Source organism: Mobula hypostoma, chromosome 14, assembly GCF_963921235.1.
Source record: "Mobula hypostoma chromosome 14, sMobHyp1.1, whole genome shotgun sequence".
Taxonomy (NCBI): Eukaryota; Metazoa; Chordata; class Chondrichthyes; order Myliobatiformes; family Myliobatidae; genus Mobula; species Mobula hypostoma.
The window spans coordinates 52,481,636-52,502,375 of NC_086110.1; the positions used below are offsets into that span (position 1 = coordinate 52,481,636).

Here is a 20,740-nt window from a genome sequence, read left to right on the forward strand (position 1 = left end):
AGCAAACCAGTGATTGGCATTCACTGGCTAAATTGTAAGCTTGCAGACCAGATTGATACCATCACTGAACACAATAAATAGCTGATCTATTAATAGTTGGAAGGTTTGAGTGCTTAAAGAATTAATATCACAACATTAATTATGGTTATCTGGGTACCTTTGTCCCCAAAAACTTTTAGACCACCTATCTGAAAAAGGTATCTGAAAAAATTGTCAAATGTGTGTGAAATCACCCAAGTGGGGAGAAAAAAACCCATTATAAATGTAAGAGAGAGTCAGGCTTATTAGGAATGGCCAGGAACATCAAGAAGAATGACAGACGGACAGGAAACTAGAATCCATTCACCTGCCTTTGATTTCTGCGATGGATGATTCATTCATCAGCAACTCACTGGTATGTCATCTAAGCTTATAGGAATTTTATCTGTGTTTTGGAACTCCTTGGTGCTTTAGAAATTGTTAGTAATTTGAAATTTTTTTTATAAGATAGGAATCCTCTGTGAGTTTTAAATGTGTTTTAACATCTTTATCCAAATTTAAACATGTATCTAAGAATAAATGAACTGTGTTTAAATTACTTTGTTAGCTGCAAGTATCTCCTCCTTGGTAGGGAGGGGTCTCACTGCTCAAATCATGGGTATTGGCAGCTAAATTCACCATGGAGTGAACAGGGAAGTGAACTAGTCTTTGAAGATAAAGTGGCAACAGCATAGCCTCCTTTTAGTGAGAGTACCCATAACTATATCATATGGGGCTTAATAACTTTGTACGAGTTTAGAAGTTTGCGTTCAGCAAACCCAATATCATCACAAATCTCTTCTGCACTCGTTCTAGAATGATCTCATTTTTCTGCAATGTGGTGACCTAAATACTATGCCAACTATGATCTAACCAGTACAACACACACAAAATGCTGGAGAAACTCAGCAGGTCAGGCAGCATTTACGAAACTGAATAAATGAATTCAAGTGAACTGAATAAATTAGGAGCTACATGGAGTTAGTCATCCTGCGGCTGCAGAAGTTAGATAAGCGGGTGACGGTTAGGGAAGCGCGGGGAAGTGTTCAGAAAGTAAATAGCACCCCTGTGACCATCCCCCTCAGTAATCATTATCTTGTTTTGGATGTGGTTGAGGGGGATGACCTGACAGAGGACAACCACAGAGACTGGGTCCCTGGCACTGAGCCTGGTTCCGTGGTGCAGAGGGGAAAGAGGAAGATGAGGAATGTGGCAGTGATAGGGGATTCCATAGTGAGGGGAACAGACAGGAAGTTCTGTCAGCCTGATAGAGATACCTACATGATGTGTTGCCTCCCAGGTTCTAGGGTACAGGATGTCTCAGATCAGGTGCTGAGTATTCTGAAGGGAGAGGGTGAACAGCCAGAAGTCTTGGTACATGTTGATACCAATGGCATAGGTAGAAAAACAGAGGGAAGATCCTGAGGTGTATGAGATGCTTCATACACCTGACCAATGCAGTTTTGAAGGTGAAACTGGCAGAAAATGCAACAAAGTAGGGCACCTACAAAGAGTTGTTAGACAGGCAAAAATAATTAGTCTGCACAGGGAAGATGAAATGATTAAAAAAGTCTCTATTCTGCATGCTGTTGATGAAAAATCTGATAATGATGAGAGTGACACAGAACTGAGTAACCTTGAGATTTACAATGTGAAACTAACAATAGACAATCCCCTTCTCGCAATTCCTCCATCTCCGCTGCATCTGCTCTCAGGATGAGGCTTTTCATTCCAGGACAAAGGAGATTTCCTCCTTTTTTAAAGAAATGGGCTTCCCTTCCTCCACCATCAACTCTGCTCTCAAATGCATCTCTCCCATTTCACGCAATCTGCTCTCACCCTGTCCTCCCACCACACCACAAGGAATAGGGTTCCCTTTGTCCTCACCTACCACCCCACCAGCCTCCGGGTCCAACATATAATTCTCCGTAACTTCCGCCACCTCCAACGGGATCCCACCACTAAGCACAGCTTTCCCTCCCTCCCCTCTGCTTTCCGCAGGGATCGTTCTGTACGCGATTCCCTTGTCCATTTGTTCTCCCCATCCCTTCCCACGGATCTCCCTCCCGGGCCTTATCCTTGTAAGCGGAACAAGTGCTACACATGCCCTTACACTTCCTCTCTCACCACCATTCAGGGCCCCTGACAGTCTTTCCAGGTGAGGCGACATTTCACCTGTGAGTCAGCTGGGGTGATATACTGCGTCCGGTGCTCTCGATGCGACCTTCTATATATTGGCGAGACCTGACGCAGGCTGGGAGACTATTTTGCTGAACACCTATGCTTTGTCCGCCAGAGAAGGCAGGATCTCCCAGTGGCCACACATTTTAATTCCACGTCCCATTCCCATTCTGATATGTCTATCCACGGCCTCCTCTACTGTCAAGATGAAGCTACACTCAGGTTGGAGGAACAACACCTTATATTCCGTCTGGGTAGCCTCCAACCTGATGGCATGAACATTGACTTCTCAAACTTCCACTAATGCCCCACCTCCCCTTCGTACCCCATCCATTATTTATTTATTATTATTAATTTTTTCTATCCCTCTCACTATACTTCTTGCCCATCCTCTGGGCTTCCCCCCTCCCCCTTTCTTTCTCACTAGGCCTCCCGTCCCCTGATCCCCTCATATCCCTTTTGCCAATCAACTTTCCAGGTCTTAGCTCCACCCCTCCCCCTCCTGTCTTCTCCTATCATTTCGGATCTCCCCCTCCCCCTCCCACTTTCAAATCTCTTACTATCTCTTCTTTCCATTAGTCCTGATGAAGGGTCTCGGCCTGAAATGTCGACTGTACCTCTTCCTATAGATGCTGCTTGGCCTGCTGCGTTCACCAGCAATTTTTGTGTGTTAATAGGCAAGCAATATACCTTGTAACAGAAGTGAATGGTAAATTAATTAAAATGGAATTGGATGCTGGCTTGGCTGTTCCAGTCATTCCACAAAATGAGTTTGAGTACTATACTGAACTGCAACCTAAAGATATCCAACTAAGAACTTACACTGAAGAAAAGTTAACTCCTGTGATAATGGCATTTGGAACTGTGGAATGCTACAACCAGCAAGCCACATTTGGCTGTATGTGGGTAAAAACAGGAGGGCCAGCATTGTGGGTGCGTGATTGGCTGGGACAACCACAATTTGATAGGAGATCCACCCACCATTTGCATGCCTCATCCCCTGCAATGGAGTCAACTGGAACCAAATTGAAAACCACACTGGATGTTGCCACAGCAGTATTCAAGGATGGCATTGGAAAAGTCAAACACATTAAGGGTAAAATAGTGTTAAATGAAAATACCACACCCAAGTTTTGCAAAGCCTGTCTGGTTCCTTATATCATCCGTGATAAAGTAGCTAGTGAGTTAGATCAGTGGAGGCTGAAGGAATTCTTCCAAAGTTGAGTGGAGTCTTATGGGCAATGCCAGTGGTCCCAGTAGCCAAGAAGAATGCGTTTGTCAAGATTTGTGGTGATTTTCAGATCATCATCAATCCAGTACTGAAAGTAGATCAATACCCTCTACCCAGCATAGAGGATATCTTTATAGACCTTTCTAGAGGAAGACACTTCAGCAAAGTGGAATTAGCTGAGGTCTACCTACAGATGGAGATGGAAGAAGAGTCCAAAGTTTTCCTCAGCATAAACACTCAGAAAGGTCATAATTGCTATAATATTCTTATTTTTGGAGTCTGACAAAAAGCTATGGAAATTATCTCTAGTTTCGTAGTTTAGCAGTTGGTGCTTCATTGTGTCCATGTTTAAATGCTTTGATCTAGCTAATACATGAGCTTTAGGAGTTCACAAAATGAAGGTTGCAGAAGTTTCACAAAATAGCAGTCTCCATTCCTTCCAGTGCATGGCAAGAACAAAGACATTTAGCTTGCCTGCTTTCACTGACCTTGAGTCATTCTAGTTAGATGTTCTTTTTACATATTTTATTTCCATCAAGGCCAATAAATTGTTGAAGCTCTGTAATCTCAACATTTAGATAAAATGTTTTTACATAAATGGTCTTGACAAGATGGACAACTTCATATCATCTTCCCACTTGATACTCACAAAACTCATCTATATCCCTCTGTAATCTCCAAGTATCCTCTTCACGTTTTGTTTCCCTACCCTTCTTTGTGTTTCAGTAATTTCAGCAACCTCTACCTTCCCGACAAGGCTTGATTTCCTTTTAGATCATTTCTGTTTGCTACTGCATACCCTCTGATCTACAGCTACATGTTATTTGGCACAGTGACCAAAAATTATTGTGCAGATTAATGCATTATATTGATATTAATTGCTAATCATAAACCACTATATTTAAATGAAAAAATCTGTCCAATTTACTCATTGAAATGTTATAAAAAGCATTGCATTTGAAATTGAAGAACACTCTGCCGATTTATAACCCAATCCTGAGAAATTTGCATATATTTATGTATTTAAATTGCTTCCCGTTTCAGTGAGTTGTTCCTTAAAGCCAGTAACTACACGAAACTGAGGAATGTACAACTTCCGAAACATTACATGATGTTCACATTTGCAAAGCCATTAAACTTAACTTAATAAGAGTCATTAGTTCATTTTCTTTTATTCATTCAACTCATTATGTTAATTCAGTTTTAGTAGAATAGTTCGTTATGAGAAGTCCAGAACTTTAGGCATCATTCTCCTGTTGCACATTAAACAGATTTACATTTTTAGTCAGAATCTGACTGTAATTTAAAGCTTGTTGACCCTACTTAATCTTTATTTGCGCTTGAATTACTTAAGTACATTTGCATACCACTGAAACAGATTGTTCTGTCTTCAGCAAGGGCCTTACCTTTGTCTCCCTTCATCTGCACCTGAGTGAGTTCCACCCCCGCCACAATGTCAAACTCTTCTTCTGTCGCCTCCATCTCTGAACCCAATTCTTTGGCAAGGATTCTACAACCCACAAGAATAACTCCTTCTCCTGTTTTCATCCCTCTTCCTCTTCTTGGACATCCCACTTTGATTCTCTGCCTAGACCTACCTTGACCTAGACCTACATTTTGCATATTGATTTTGAAACTAATGGCATTGTGATCGCTAGATACAAAATGTTCCCCTACATAAACTTCGTCACCTGTTCTGTCTCATTCCCTAATAAAAGATCTAGTATCACACTCCCTCTAGTTGGGACTTCCAAGTACAGGTTAAGAAAACTTTCCTGAACACATTTGACAATGTGTTCCCCAGCTAGTCCTAGTCAATATGTGGAAGGTTAAAATCACCTATTGTAACAACCTTATGTTTCTTGCAGCAGTCTGCAATCTCTACAAGTTTGCTCCACCAAATCCCTCTGGCTGTTGGGCAGTCTGTAATATCACCCCATTAATGTAGCCATAACTTTATATTACTTGTGCCAAGACGAGGCCACCCTCAGGGTGGAAGAGCAACACTTATACTCCATATAGGTATGTGCAATCTGATGGCATTAATATCAATTTTGCCTTCCAGTAAAAAAATTATTCCCCCTCCCCCCCTCCTCTTTTTCCTGCTCTGACCTTTTACATCTTCTCACCTGTCTATTACTTCCCCTGGGTCCTGTCTTTCTTCCCTTTCTCCTGTGGTCTACTGTCCTCTCCTATAACAATCCTTCTTCTCCAGCATTTAACCTTTCCCACCCACCTGGCTTTCCCTATCACCTTCCAGTTAGCCCCCTTCCCATCTCCCCACCTTTTTAATTCTGGTGTCTTCCCCCTTCCTTCTCAGTCCTGAAGAAGGGTCTCAGCCCAAAACATTCACAGTTTATTCATTTCCACAGGTGCAGCCTGGCGTGCTGAGTTCCTCCAGCATTTTGTGTATGTTGTTTTGCATGACACTGCCTTGTAATAACTTCACGTTTGATCCATTGTTCTAGCTTATCACTTCTTATACTAAATTTCAAGATTCATAGTTTAGACTCAAATGCTATTCATATAAAGTTACCAGGCTCACTCCTATTGGGGATGGGTTAGTCTTCTCTGAGTTCTGAGTGGGTAGTCTACTCAGAACTATCACCAGTAGTAGTGGTAGTTCTGAGATGGTTGTTCCTTGGTTATTGCTCCCTACGTCTCTAGAGTACTTCTGTCATAACGGGGGGCCCTGGGAGTGGACCCAAATGCAAGACACAGACACTGAGGTACTAGGAACAGGACTAGCTGTGTCAAGCAAGCAAGGGAAGTGGGGAAGAAACGACGCTGGACAAGACACAGGCCTGGGACGAGGTTAGGATACAGGGCCTGGTGCAGGACTAGACCAGGAAAGCGGGACCTGGACGAGGAACTAGGAACTTGGAACCTGGACAAGGACTCCAAGCCAGAGATTGGACAGGGATGCGGAACCTGGGTCTTGACTCGGGCTTGGACCCTGGATCTAGGCGAGGACAGGACGTGGCTACAGGACGAGGAGTGGCAACAGGACTGGATGTGAGACTCTGGAGCAGGACGAGGTAATCCCAGCACCGAGCTGGGCGAGGCACATGGACAGGACAAGAACACGAAGCCTTGATTTGGTCGAGGGAGAACAGGAATGCAGAGCCTTGGTCATGGGAGAACAGGAACGCGGAACACAGAGTCGGGACCCCTCCTTGGGAACAGGACTTGGGGCCAGGGCTCTACACAGAGTCAGGACCCCTCCTAAGGAGCAAGACGTAGGGCTGGGACTTATACACAGAACACTGAGAGACAGATCTCCACTCAAGGTAGTGGCAAACAGCCGGACCTACCCAGCGGAGGCAAGGGCACAAAGAGATGGTTCCCAACACAAGGTAGCGGCAAATGGCCAGACCTGCCTAGTGAAGGCATGGGCATAGAGACAGTTCCAAACCATGAAAGACAGTTCCTCATCTAGACACAACAAGACTCCGGTCTTGCTCTGGCAGTAGAACTTGACGGCAAGGATGCAGGTGAGGCTTCAGGTGAAGGTGGCAGGCAAGGGCTACAGAAGGAATGGGAAGGGAAGGGAACAGATCAGTCCAGCAACTGAAGCTGAATCCAGGAGCTGTTTATGTAGCCAGCCCAAAATGGAAATCATGTGCCTCAATTAAGATACACAAAAGAACAAGGGAAAACTGGAAAACCTGGAATAACGAACAATGGACTGGACTGTGAACCGGAATGCAGACTTCATGGACTGGACCATGACAGTACTACCCCATCTATGGGAGTCTCCTGGCGAACGACCAGGCTATCCAGGACTAAGGGCAACACAGGTGGGTGGGAGGGTATTTAACAGAAGGGAAACCCGGGTGGCAAGAATAAAACGACAGTGTCTGTGTCACTGGGTCCATATTTGGCTGGACTGTTCTGTCATAAGGGGGGCGCTGGGAGCAGACCCAAATGCAAGACACAGACAATGAAGTATTAGGAACAGGACTATGTGTGTCAAGAAAGCAAGGGAAGTAGGGAAGAAACGACGCTGGATGAGGTTAGGATACAGGGCCTGGGCTAGGACTAGACTAGGAAAGCGGGACCTGGATGAGGAACTAGGAACTTGGAACCTGGACAAGGACTCCGAGCCAGAGACTGGACAGGGACGCAGAACCTGGGTCTTGACTCGGGCTCGGACCCCGGATCTAGGCGAGGACAAGTCATGGCTACAGGACGAGGAGTGGCAACAGGACTGGACGTGAGATTCCTGGACAGGATGAGGGAACCTCAGCACAGGACGAGGGAACCCCAGCACCAGGCTGGGTGAGGTTCTTCTGGGCTGGGCGAGGCACATGGACAGGGCATGAACACGAAGTCTTGACTTGGTTGAGGGAGAACAGGAATGCAGAGCCTTGGTCGTGAGAGAACAGGAATGCAGAACACAGAGCCGGGACCCCTCCATGGCAACAGGACTTGGCGCCAGGGCTCTACACAGAGTCAGGACCCCTCCTAGGGAGCAGGGCATAGGGCTGGGACTCATACACAGAACACTGAGAGACAGATCTTCACTCAAGGTAGCAGCAAACGGCTGGACCTACCCAGCCGAGGCATGGACACAGAGACAGTTTCAAGCAACGAAAGACAGTTCCTTATCTAGACACATCAAGGCTCCGGTCTTCCTCCAGCAGTAGAACTTCACAGCGTGGACGCAGGTGAAGGTAGGCAAAGGCTCCAGAAGGAAGGGGAAGGGAACGGAACAGTCCAGCAACTGAAGCTGAACCCAGGAGCTGTTTATGTAGCCAGCCCAAAATGGGAATCATCTGACTCAATTAAGGCACACAAAAGGACAAGTGAAAACTAGAAAACTTGGAATAAGGAACGATGGACTGGACCTTGAACGGGAATGCGGACTTCACGGACTGGACCACGACAACTTCTTTTATAAGATTTTTCTTCTTTATCCTTACCCCTGGCTAGTTTCATACTTCACATTTTCAGAATTCTATTTTCTTTTTCTTCCTTCATTTTATTTATTTCAGTTTTCATTAGTTTCCTGAATACATGAAAATCAGAAAAACCGCGGATATCATTTTATCTTATAAACTTTACTAGCTGTGTGTCGTATTTTCCCTAACTCCTTTAGTTTATATTTTTATTGTGATTTTCTTTAACTAGTGAGTTTCTTCTCCACTTCCTTTCACACACAACTTCCAGGTAAAGCTGTTGCAATGTGATTTTGATCTCTGAAGCATGTTTCTTTGTCTTTAGGAATCTGGGGTATTGTAAACAATGCTGGAGTACTAGAAATACTAGTTGATGCAGAACTTATCCCCATGAACACTTATAAACGCTGCATGGAGGTGAATTTCTTTGGGGCTGTGGAAGTCACTAAAGTATTTCTTCCACTACTTCGGCAAACCAAAGGCAGGCTCATTTGCATCTCAAGCCTTGCAGGTGTGGTACTTTCATGTATCCAGACACAACATGCACTCAATTTTCCTTGTTTGTAATCCATTCCACAATATGCTAATACTGATAGAGGAACTAGTTAGCAGAAAGCAATGTTGTTAAGTTGTCAATACACATTCTTAAGAAAATGTGCAAGATATATTTGAAACCCAATGTTTTTAATCTCATGTTTATCAAAAAAAACTCATTTGCTAGTTTACAGTGTAATAATAAGAATTTGATTTAAGAATAGATCAATACTGTGGTAGGATTACAACTATATAATTAATAAGTACTTCTAACTGTGTTAAAAGTACTTCAGTAAATCCTGTTGAATATTATGTTGCCTTGAGATTCTGCAACACCACAAATGAAAATGTTCATGGTACATCGATTGACTTGCTGTTGTGTGTTCAACTATTTCAACTAGTAGGTTAATATTATTGCTGGGCTTTCTAGTGCAGCTTACAAAGTTCATTGAAGACCTTTTGCTGACTCCAGAGTCAAGGAAGCCTTCCACCCCATGTTGCTGGAATCCATTCTGAACAATGTTGCACCATCATTAGCTCCACTCTACTCCATATAATCCTACATCATCTGAGAGCCAGCGAGGAGATCCCCATTTCTTTCTACGTCACTGAAATAATAGCCCTTCACAAAATTAGAATTTTATTTCTTACATCCATCTCAAAACAAGAGGGAGTAAAAATCTTTATGTTGTGTTCTATGATGAAAATCCTTGACGAGGATGGCTTGGACCCAAATACTGGAATATCCGAGGCTGGGATCGAGACACTGAGCACAAAACAAATGCTAGACGAAATCACTGGTAAGCTTATGATTGAGCACCAAACCTATGTTCAGATGTTCCTTAAATACTCAATCCTTGGTGCCCAAGATATGCTTATCACTAACAGGAATGTCTTACACCCTTAAGGAGGCCATGCCAGCCATCCGTACTCCAGAAAGTTATAGCATTTAAATCTCGGAAGCTGGCATGGCTGGGAGCATCTCATAATGGGACCTGCTCCCCTATGGCTGACTCCTGATGGCCCTGGCTGCTCAGAGAGGCGGTGATGGTAATCGTGGATGAGAGTCGGATCCAGGATGTCTTTTTCCGGCATTCAGCACCTTTCCTCCAGTCCGACTACTAGGTATTGCCCAACACCTTGAACAGTACACAAGTCCAAAAGTCTTTTCACTGTGAAGACCTGCTCCTCCTCGATAAACCTGGGTGGTGGCAGGGCTGATGGTGGTGGGGCTAATTTAGAACAGGCAGGTTTTAATTTAGAGCTGTGGAAGTTGGAGTTGATCTTTAGGGACTTGGCGTATAAGCCACCAGGTTTACTTTCCTCAGGGTCTTAAAGGGACCAATGAACTTGGGTGCCAACTTTCTAGATTCCACTCAGAGAGGCAAATCATGAATGAATTGTCAGACCTGTTGCCCAGGCTGTAATGTGGGACCCAGATTTCTCCTTCGGTATGCCTTTGTCTCTGCTTCCTGGGTAGAGGCCAGCAAAATCTCTCTTGCCCTCATCCATTTCTCCTTGCTGTGGTAGACAAGATCTTCTGCTGCAGGGACCCCAACCTCTGCTTTCTGTTCCTGAAAGAGAGATGGGAGGATAACCAAACTGGCTTTCGAATGGTGACATTCCATGCACCGAGTGCTGTGAGGTGTTGTGGATGATCTCCACCCACATCAAATGGTGACACTGCTCAGCTGAAGATCTCACTCTAAGTCCTTGTAAACAGAGGGATTTTGACTGGCTTGGTTGTTGCTCTCTCCTCCAGACCTTCCTTCAAGGTCGACTCCTGAGACTTTGTTGGTGACAGGGGTGATTCGACGGGCTTCAAAGTCCTCTCTATGAGCTCACAAAGTTTATCTGAGGAAACAGTGGCCAAATCAAAGTCTGACTCCCTGTCTGTATCCTCAGCCAATGGCAACGAGGCACTACAGAGGGCTCTTGCATTCCCGGGAATAGGCTTCAAGGATCAGTGTAGAGACCTTTCAGCTGGTTCTCTTCAGCTTAGCAGCAATTCTCCCAGACCGTTCAGGCTTGGTCTTCCCCTTTCCTAGAAATTCCCTTTCTCTAGATCCTGTGGGATTCTGACTAGATTGTGTCGGGAGCTGGCCGGAACAGCTTGTACGCTCTTGAGGACTGGACTAGGTCTCTAGAAGGTCTCAGGTTCCCTTGCACCAAAGCCTCCCCCCTTATAGGTTGCTAGTCACTAGAGAGCCTGGGTATTAGTACACCATGCCATAAACAAAGCCCCTTACGATGACTGGACCAAGCAATGATTCTCCCCTCACTCCAGTTCATAGATGGTTATGCTGGGACAGCCAAGAGTACCTGAGGATCAGGGGTCTGAGTGGAGAGTCAATAATGTAGAAACTGATATCTTCCACATGATCCCCTATCCTTATCTGCAATTCCACAGTCTTGCTGGATCTGCACGGAATGTAGCAGTTAGCCGTCTACGACAGTTGCGGGCAAGGACTGGCTCAACTCTCGCAGCGGTACGTTGAACCAACGGGCAGTTTCTAAATCCAGAAAATTATCTGCTGCCCCCAAGTCCACTGGGCTTGGACCGGGTTCTCTTCAACCTCCTGAAGTTGTCCCACTCTTGCTGTGCCAGATAATTATTGAGACGGGTGGACTGGTCAATGAGAACCTCTAAGTTCTCTGTGGCTCTCCCAAGGTGAGGGCATCCTTCAGTTCGTCTTGAAGTCTGTGGTGGTATAGTGTGGCCAAAGCCTCCCTGTTCCAACCAGTCTCCTGGGCCAAGGTCTGAAATTTGGCTGGCTCTGGCAGGGTGATGAAACACCTTCCTCATGGTGGTCATAAACTCTTCCAAATCTGTGCAGTACTCTGACCTATATTCGTAATCTGCTGTGACCCAGGCCAGAGATCTTCCAGTCAGGAGAGAGACAATGAAGGCCATTTTTCCGCGCTGCGAAAGGAACTGGGATGACTGAAGTTCAAATATTAGCAAACATTGAATGAGGAAGCCATAGCAAGAGCCCGGTTTACCGTCGAATCTCTCCGGGGTTGAAAGAGGTACTGGCTCTGGAGTGGGACCAACTAGTTCTCCCAGGCGACTCTGGCTTCCTCCTTGCCAAAGCTGACCAATGGCTACTTGGAGGTGCTGGGTTGCCAGGCTCTGCCTGGGAATATCTTTTCTGTGGCTGGTCACAGTGGACGATAAACTCTGATACCCCACTGGGCCCACATTGGTTCGATTATACTGTGATGAGAGTCCTTGACAAGGATGGCTTGGACCCAAATGCTGGAGTATCTGAGGCTGGGATCGAGACATGGTCTCAAACAGGGTCACGAAACTGAGCAGAAAACAAGTGCTAGACAAAAATCACTAGTAGGCTTATGATTGAGCACTGAACTTACGTTCCGGTGTTCCTTAAGTACTCATTTCTTGGCATCCAAAACATGCTTGTCAATTAATGGGAACATCTTACACCTTGAAAGGGGCCATGCCAGGTAGACGGCTAACTGCTACATTCCGTGCAGATCCAGCAGAGTTAGAACGTTTAAATCTTGGAAGTTGTCATGGTTGGGAGCTTCTCGTAACAAGTTGTCTTTCTTTAAACTTTGAATAGTTTTAGATGTTGAACACCATGTACATTTTCTGCTGAAGAAATTAACACGTCAAATGCAACATGAGCCTGAAAAATACAAGAGATGCCAGAAGTATGAATCAACACTTACACTTAATAAATATAACCATTCCAAACACACATAACATACAGAAATCAAAAAGTGAAAACCAGCAGAAATAAGCTGAAGTAAAAGAAGGAATTGAAGGACTTTGGAACATGAACAGGGTGTAGGTAATATCTACAACAAGTATCATTGCAAAATCACTGCACAATAGCATTAAATAATTAGCCCTACTCAGCAGTATTTATAAATCTCGAGAAAGCTACAATACTACACACCACGAGAATAGTCTGAAAGTTCCTAGCAATGAGTATGCTTGGCTATGCCCATACCTCAGGTTTTACCAGCTTGAGCTGAGAAAAAAATAAGAATAAGTAAGCAATAAATATCAAGGACATGAGATGAAGAGTCCTTGTAAGTGAGTCCATAGGCTGTGGGATATTAATTAAGTGAATTTGAGAATAGTTTTTAGATTTATATAAAAAATGACATTCTATCCAACCAAACTCTTGCAAACCAGAGAAGTGGTTATCCAGATAGTGTGCTCAATTTATGATATTAGTATTTTGGGACCTTAATAGTTGTAGTGTTTTTTTTAAAGTATACCTTTGGCCCTTGATTCTAATGTTTGGCAGTATTAAATATGCGACTCTAAATATCTAAAGCCTAATCTGGCATTGCATGAAACAACGGTAAGAATGAACAGTTATGTTCTGAGAAAGCCCAGGCAAACTTTCATAATGTCAAGACTTTTTCAAAGTTTTTCTGATCTGTCTCAATGCAGGAAGTGTACCATTTATGAGGAATGTATCATATAATGCCTCAAAAGCTGCTTTAAGCATGTTTTTCAATACTTTGAGATACGAACTTGCCATCTGGGGAGTTAAAGTGGTCATCATCCAACCATCTGGCTTCAAAACAGGTTAGTAGTAACATAGGGAGGGTTTAAGGCAGTGAAGATCCTGATTAATTTTGTGTTACCTAGATATTCTTTGCAGATGGACAGGTCTAAATTCGTGAGTCACAGAGCACTACATCACGAATACAGGCTCTTCGGTCCTGAATCTATTCCGCCTATCTAGTTATTCCCAATTTCCTGCATTCTGCCAATATCCCTCTAAGCCACACCATTCCACATACCTATCCAAGTGCTTCATAAATGGTAGTACTGTGCCTGTCTCAACCATTTCCTCAAGCAGCTCGTTCCATATATTCACCACCCTCTCTGTGAAAAGGTTGCCCATCATGTCTCTTTTAAATCTTTCCTCTCTCACTCCAAATCTATGCCCCCCTAGTTTTGTACTCCCCTACCCTGGGGAAAAAACTGTAACCGTCCATCTTATCTATGACTCTCATAATTTTAAACATTGCTATAAAATTACACCTCATTCTCCTACTTAGAAAGATTAGTCTGGCCAACTTCTCTCTCAGTCCCAGTAACATCCTCATAAATCTTTTCAGTGTTCTTTTCAGTTTAGTCATAACTCTTCTATAATAGGGTGACTAAAATTATACAGAGTATTCCATGCATGGCCTTACCAATGACTTATTTGCATACAACTACAACATAATGTCCTAAATCCTATAGTCAGTGCCCTAAATGATAAAGACCAGCATGCTTAATGCCTGTTTCACTACTGTGCTAAATGTGATGCTGCTTTCAATGAACTTTTACTTTTATAGGCCCCTCTGTTCCAGTACACTCCCTAGTGCCCTACCATTCACTGTATAAATCCTGTGCTAGTTTGACTTTAAAATACATCACTTCCCACTTAATCTGGAATGAAATCCATTTGCTATCCCTCAATTCACTTTCCTAACTGATCAAAATCCTCCTGTGATGACATTCTTCACTATCAACAACAGCTCTTAATTTCATGTTATCTGCAAGCCATTCACAACCAAACCATTCTTAAAAATTGCAAATAGCAAAGATCCTAACACCAACTCCTGCAGCACACCACAAATCATCGGTCTCCAATCACCACCCTCTGCTTTCTACCTCTCTGCCAATTTTGAATCCGCCTAACCAGCTCCCCTTGGATTCCAGGACCAGCCTATCTTGCAGGATCTTGCTGAAATTCAAATGGGCTACATCCACTACCCTACCTTAGACCATAAGACCATAAGACACAGGAGAAGTATTAGGATTTTTACTGTTCATTAATAAAACAGAGAAGGTGCATACATTTTTTTGGGCTTGAAAGTATCAATAGTGCTAAATTGCATTTGCCTAGACTGTAACAGTGTTTGCATAATGTACAATGCTTAATATTATATTTTCCTAAGCTGATTCAAAGCTTGTGTGACCAGACCTTCAAATGAATCTAAGGAATCTTTATGGCAATTTGCCTGGCTGTTTTCAGTCTTAATATCATCAGGAAAGAAATATGGTTGGAAAAGTGCAACTTTTTCAAGTAGTCACAAATCAACCCACTTTACACTGGGAATTACGGCGAGCTTTATAACGTTTAACCTGAGGGCTCAGACCTGTGCTATGCTTCTAGCTTGATAGCATGTCAGGATCCATGAAGAAGGGCATCATCACCCTCAACTACAAGTAGAAAGAGCAGAGTGAGGAGATCAGAAATTGACAATCCATCTCACTATTGAACGTGTATTACAAGATTTGGTCCAAGGCCATTGCCAATCAAGTCAAGTCTATTCTAGGGCAGCTGATCCACCTGGACCAGATTTGAGCTGCATCTAACAAGAAAATCTCTGACACAGAAATGAAAAATCTCATGATCAAATGTGCAGGGCCCTCTCTCTTCTGTCTTGTTTGTGTGTTTTCACATTGTTACATTCATACAACAGGAAACAAGGCCCTTTAGCCCAAATGGTCCATGCCAAACAAGATAGCCTCTAAGCTAGCCCCACTTTCCCATTTCCTTCCTATCCTTTTCTATCCTATGAACCTGTCCAAATACCTTTTATCTGCCATCATTCTTCCCTGGCTCTAACCCAATAACCCTCAGACATGATTATACACGCTGATTCTGTGCTTTTCAGTATTGCATGTTCTTAATACCTTTTACATTGACAACCAATCCTTCATCTACCAAGTATCCAAATTCCAGACCATTTCCTTTAACATCTTCAAATATCTCCATCATTCCACTCTTTTGATTCCTTTATGGGTTTCTCTAAAATCCTGTCATCTTGACCTGGTTGTTTTTTTATTGACCTTTCTGCTGAATCCATTGAAGATCATGGGAATAGGAAGGCTGTCAAGCCCAGGCAGCAGGGGCACTCAAATTAACTGTACACTGACCTCAGAACCACTAACGGGCGGCAGATTAATCGGCATCCACAATGGGGCTGAAACTGGCTTTTGAGGCCAGAGACAATAGCAGGAAAAATGAAGCCACAGTTTTTTTACCAAATGGTCCGTCAAATCCTTTGTTCCCTTCGCGTCAGGTCTGATAACCTGAAGGTATTGGGAATCTGGTTCAGAGGAGCCAGGACACACATCCATTGAATGTCGAGTCTAGTGGGGTAGAAGGTAAAGAAAGTAGGAATCCTATCCTAGACTGAAGAGGAGGAGTGAGAGCAGATGGATCCAATGGTAACAATACTGATACCTACACCGGAACAGCTCAGCGTTCAGCACCATCATCCTCTGAGTACTAATCAACGAGCTTCAAAACCTGGGCCTCTGTACCTCCCTCTGCAACCGAATCCTTGACTTCCTCTTCGGGGGTCCAATTAGAGCAGATCAGAAATAACATCCCACGTTGCTGACAATCGGCACAGAAGCTGCTCAAGTATGTGTGCTTAGCCCACTGTTCTACTCTCTTGACACTCATAACCATGTGGCTAGACACAGTTTAAGTACAATATATAAATTTGCCAATGACACAGCTGCTGCTGGCAGAATTTCAGATGGTGACGAGAAGGTTTGTGGGAGTGAGAGAGATTCGCTGGTTGAGTGGTGTTGCAATAATAACCTTGCACTCGGTTTCAGTTAGATTAAGAACTGATTATGAACTTCGGGGGGAAATCAGAACACACAGTGGTTCTCATCAAGCTGTTAGCAGTGAAGGGATGAGCAGCTTCAAGTTCCTGAGTATCAACATCTCTGAAGATTTATCCTGGGCCCATAATTCCTACTATTTCCACCCTCCACCACCCTGCTTCACCAGCAAAGTTCCTGCTACTAAATCCCACTCTAGTAATCCAACACCTCAATTTGTATTTCCTTAAATTTGGTCACTCAAAATCAGTAACAACAAATACTTCCCTTCTGCAACTATCTTCGCATCCGACCTGTGTGTTAAAAGAGCACAGAGATGAGTTCTGTATTGTCTTCAGTGTTAAAGTGGCATGGAGAATAAAACTTGTTATGGCAAAAATGTATATGAATTTTGGCATTTAAATCGTTCCATATCTTTTACGGATTTTTGTTTCTTAAAATCCAGGAATTACTATTTTGGGTAAGTTAGCGATTTATCTAGCTCTGCTGACTGGCTGATGTTATTTTTACATAGAACCACAGATGTTGCACCACCTACAATCTTCACCATTTTGTTTCTCCCGCAGGTATCTTTGGCACCATTGACCAATGGAACCAACAGCACACGAAAATCTTCCAACAGCTCTCTCCTGAAGTTAGAAAAGATTATGGTGAAAGCTATCTAAATTTACTCAAAGAACAGTACACTGCTTTTCAGAGTCATGTATCTGATACTCTGCAACCTGTTCTGAAGGACATACTCACTGCACTGTTGGCAAACAACCCCAGGAGGTTATATACACCTGGGTTAGGCGCATTCTTGATCCCGTTCCTCTACCACAATTTTCCCACCTTTATCTCTGATTTTCTTATTTTTCAGCTATTTGACCTGATTCAGAATGTGCCAGATGGAGCTAAACAAAAAGGAGTCTATCAATAGCTGCCATCAGCCTACTCTACAGTAAGCACAGATGTGTACATTCTACTAATAAAACAATTTTTCCTCGCATCTATCTATTTTATGTACATAAAATCCTGAGCAAACCAGACACATTTGCTCTGTTCAACAGACAGTATCCCAGAGACTTTCATAAATGGCTATAAACTGCCTACAACATTTCTCTAATGCCCCTGTTACCGCTGCCTCAGGAGAAAAAGGTTCTCTGTAAATTAACCAGAGTCCCAGATTCTTGTATGCTTGTTTTATATCCAAATAACAGACTTACCAATTTCTACTCTACAAATTAAAAATAACTTGCAGCTTGATTAACAGACTATGAAACTTTGCAATTCACTGAATACAGACCCGGAATTAATAATATTTTGTTCATTTCAAACAAATATGGTTATTTGATTATGCAGAAAAATGTTTTTACAAGTTAATTGTATATTTTACACATTGTATAATCTTTCCTAGACATTGTAATGAAAGTAGATTTTTATTCAAGGCTAAGGGAAATATTTTGGCATATTTAATCTCTTGTCATCAGGATTATTTTTCAATGTAACTAAAATAATTCCTATTTGTACTGTAATTCATTATCTAGGTGATGTTGCTTTGATGACAAATCTGTCATCTTTTTCACAGTTGCTTAAGAAAATAATTTGCTATCAAGCATCAAGCTCATGCCATTAATATTTAATTTCACAATGTAAAAGAACAGATACAAAACTCAGTAGCCAAAGAAAAAAAAATTGATACTGAAACTGCACGAGATGTTATGAAGTTGGCTGTCTAGTATCTAGAATCAGTGCTAAAACAATGTTTTAAAATAGAGAGTGAAACAACATCTCACACTCCAGGACTATCAGTCCCCTAGGTAGAAGGTTAGGAAACAGAAGTTAATGAATGAAGATGTTCAGCAAAAAAATGAAAAATGGAGAAACTATTTTATGCCTCTGGCACTTGGGATCTGCAACACACTACCAAAGATAATGGTGGAGGCACATTCTGTTGTGTTCATACAGGACCTGGATGATTAGACAAAATTTGCAGGAATATGTAGAGAGGATTGGGAATGTATCTAGTTGGATTGCTCTTACATGAAGCATGTATGGACTTAGTGGATCAAATATCCCCAACCATCCTGCAATGAATCTGTGATTCTGTATACTCTGAAAACTTTGCATTATTTTTAATTAGCATTAAGGAACACAGGGTTTTTTTTTGCATACATTCTATAAATGTTTGCATTCTAGCCAATCTTGATCTCAGGTCTCAAAAGATATCACATGGTGCTTCTGATGTAAATCAGTACTAACCACAATGGAGTTTGTTAATAATCTCTGCTTGTGGAATGCACTTGACCTCTAGAGAATTTCAAATCACTTTAATTGGATCTGAGAACTGGCTCATCTATTACCTCTCTTCTTGTTCACTCAGGAAGATTTCCCTTATTGGAATTTCAGTACTGCTACACCTTTAGTTTTAGTGGGATTTAGCATGTTACTTTAGTTTGTATTTCTGTGTTATTAATGAGCAAGCAAACTTACCAAATACTATGTATAACTAGGGTGCTTAAGACTTTTGTCATGTCCTTTGTTGGAAAAATATTGGAAAGATATTTTTGATATTATTTCAACGGTTTTGAATACAGACTTACAACCTCATCCAATTACTGCTATTTTTGGATTACCAATGATAGACTCAAATCATTTAACCTCTTCAGCACGCTGGATGATTGCATTTCTTACTTTAATGGCTAGAAGATCCATTTTGCTGAATTGGTTTATGACCCCTCCATTAAATTTGAAAAAACTTGGAGGTCATTCATTCAGCATTTTCATTTGATGGAATTTGACCATTTCCAGACTTATTTTACTTCTCTGTACTGTTGGTTGAGAGGAATGGAGTCATTGACACTAAGGTTTTCTTCTCTTCCATTTTTACGTTGTTAGAATTGCCCATGTCTTTTTAGTTTAGTTGACTAATTCTGTTTAGTTTAGTTTTTTTGGGGGAGTGGGGTTTGTTTTTTTTTCTTTTTTTTTTCTTTTTCATGATTTTTCTCCAGTTTTTTTTTTGTCCTGTATTATTCATTGTTATCCTACACGATTGGGAGTTTTGTCAATTTATACTATTTGGTTTTATAATTACTCATTTTAAGTATAACAATGTATCTCCAACTATTTGTATTATTGCTATGTTATGTTTATATTTTATGAAACTAATTAAAAAGATTGAAAAAGAAAGAAAGGCTTTAGCACAGTACTGTATTTGTCAATGTGGAGCAGAGAGTGAGTTTGTAAATCTGGTGGGAGCAAAGGATATTGAGAATGGTGAGGGTGGAGTGCCATGGGTTGGGTTGGGATAGGTGGCAGAGAAGGAGTGCCAGGGTTGGGTGGTGATATGGGTGCAGACACACCCAGCTCTGAGACACCAGGCAAGATCATTTGATTCCAAACAATTGGTTTATTGAGCATTATAGAAATTCACTCTGGTGCTTCCTGCTCCCTCCCCTCTTCCTTCCCCTTTTCCCAACTATAATTCCCCTCTCCCTGCCCCCTTTTCACTCTTAGACACTCTGTCCACAATAGAGACCCATATCAGAATCAGATTTACCAGATTTTTCTGTGGCTACAGTATAGTGCAATGCATAAAATTACAAAAGTACTGTGTGAAAGTCTTAGGCCCATATATATAACTAGGGTGCCTAGGACATTTGCACAGTACCAACTGCTTGCAATCAAATAACTTTGCCTGGTGTCTCAGGGCGGGTGTGCTTTCACCCACACCACCCCTGTCCCTGGCATTCCTTCTCTGCCACCCGTCCCACATCTCTCTGTAACACTCCATTCTCACCATTCCCAACATCCTTTGCTCCCTCCAGATTTACAAACTTGCTCTCTGCTCCATGCTGACAAATGCAGTACTATGCAAAAGTCTTAGGCACACTAGTGATATATATGTGCCGTAGACATTTGCACAATACTGTATTTAAAGGTGTATTAAGATTTTTCAAAACTGAATAGATCATATGCATGAACTGAAGGACAACCTCCAATCATGTTTCTGTTTTCAGTACATCTTGATGTACTTTTGTTGTTGTCCTTTGGGTTTTTAACAGCACATTTATTGTGGCTTCTGGAATACATTTTCTGATATGACCTTTGTTAACTCTTATGCAATAAGTGCATGTCTTTGAGAAAATTGACTTCTTAAAATTTTATTTATCAGTTTGTCTCTGTTTTAAGTTTTAATTTGCATGCAGACCAACTAACTCATTTTGTGGGATACTAAATAATTTCCTTTTACAATGGAGAATTAGGATTGGA

General features: G+C 42.2%; 1 protein-coding gene across 3 annotated transcripts in view; it reads left to right on the forward strand.

Moving 5' to 3' along the window:
• LOC134356293 (17-beta-hydroxysteroid dehydrogenase type 2-like) overlaps window positions 1-20,278 on the forward strand; it is a 58,977-nt gene extending 38,699 nt beyond the window's left edge. For 2 of the 3 annotated variants that reach the window (XM_063067137.1, XM_063067139.1), the window contains exons 3-5: window positions 8,657-8,842; window positions 13,298-13,435; window positions 17,056-20,278. In XM_063067137.1, the coding sequence (XP_062923207.1) occupies window positions 8,657-8,842; window positions 13,298-13,435; window positions 17,056-17,408 (677 nt within the window). In that variant the 3' untranslated portion in view covers window positions 17,409-20,278. The remainder of the gene's footprint in view (window positions 1-8,656; window positions 8,843-13,297; window positions 13,436-17,055) is intronic. The other variant, XM_063067138.1, reaches the window with a different exon arrangement.
• The last annotated feature ends 462 nt before the right edge of the window (window positions 20,279-20,740 follow it).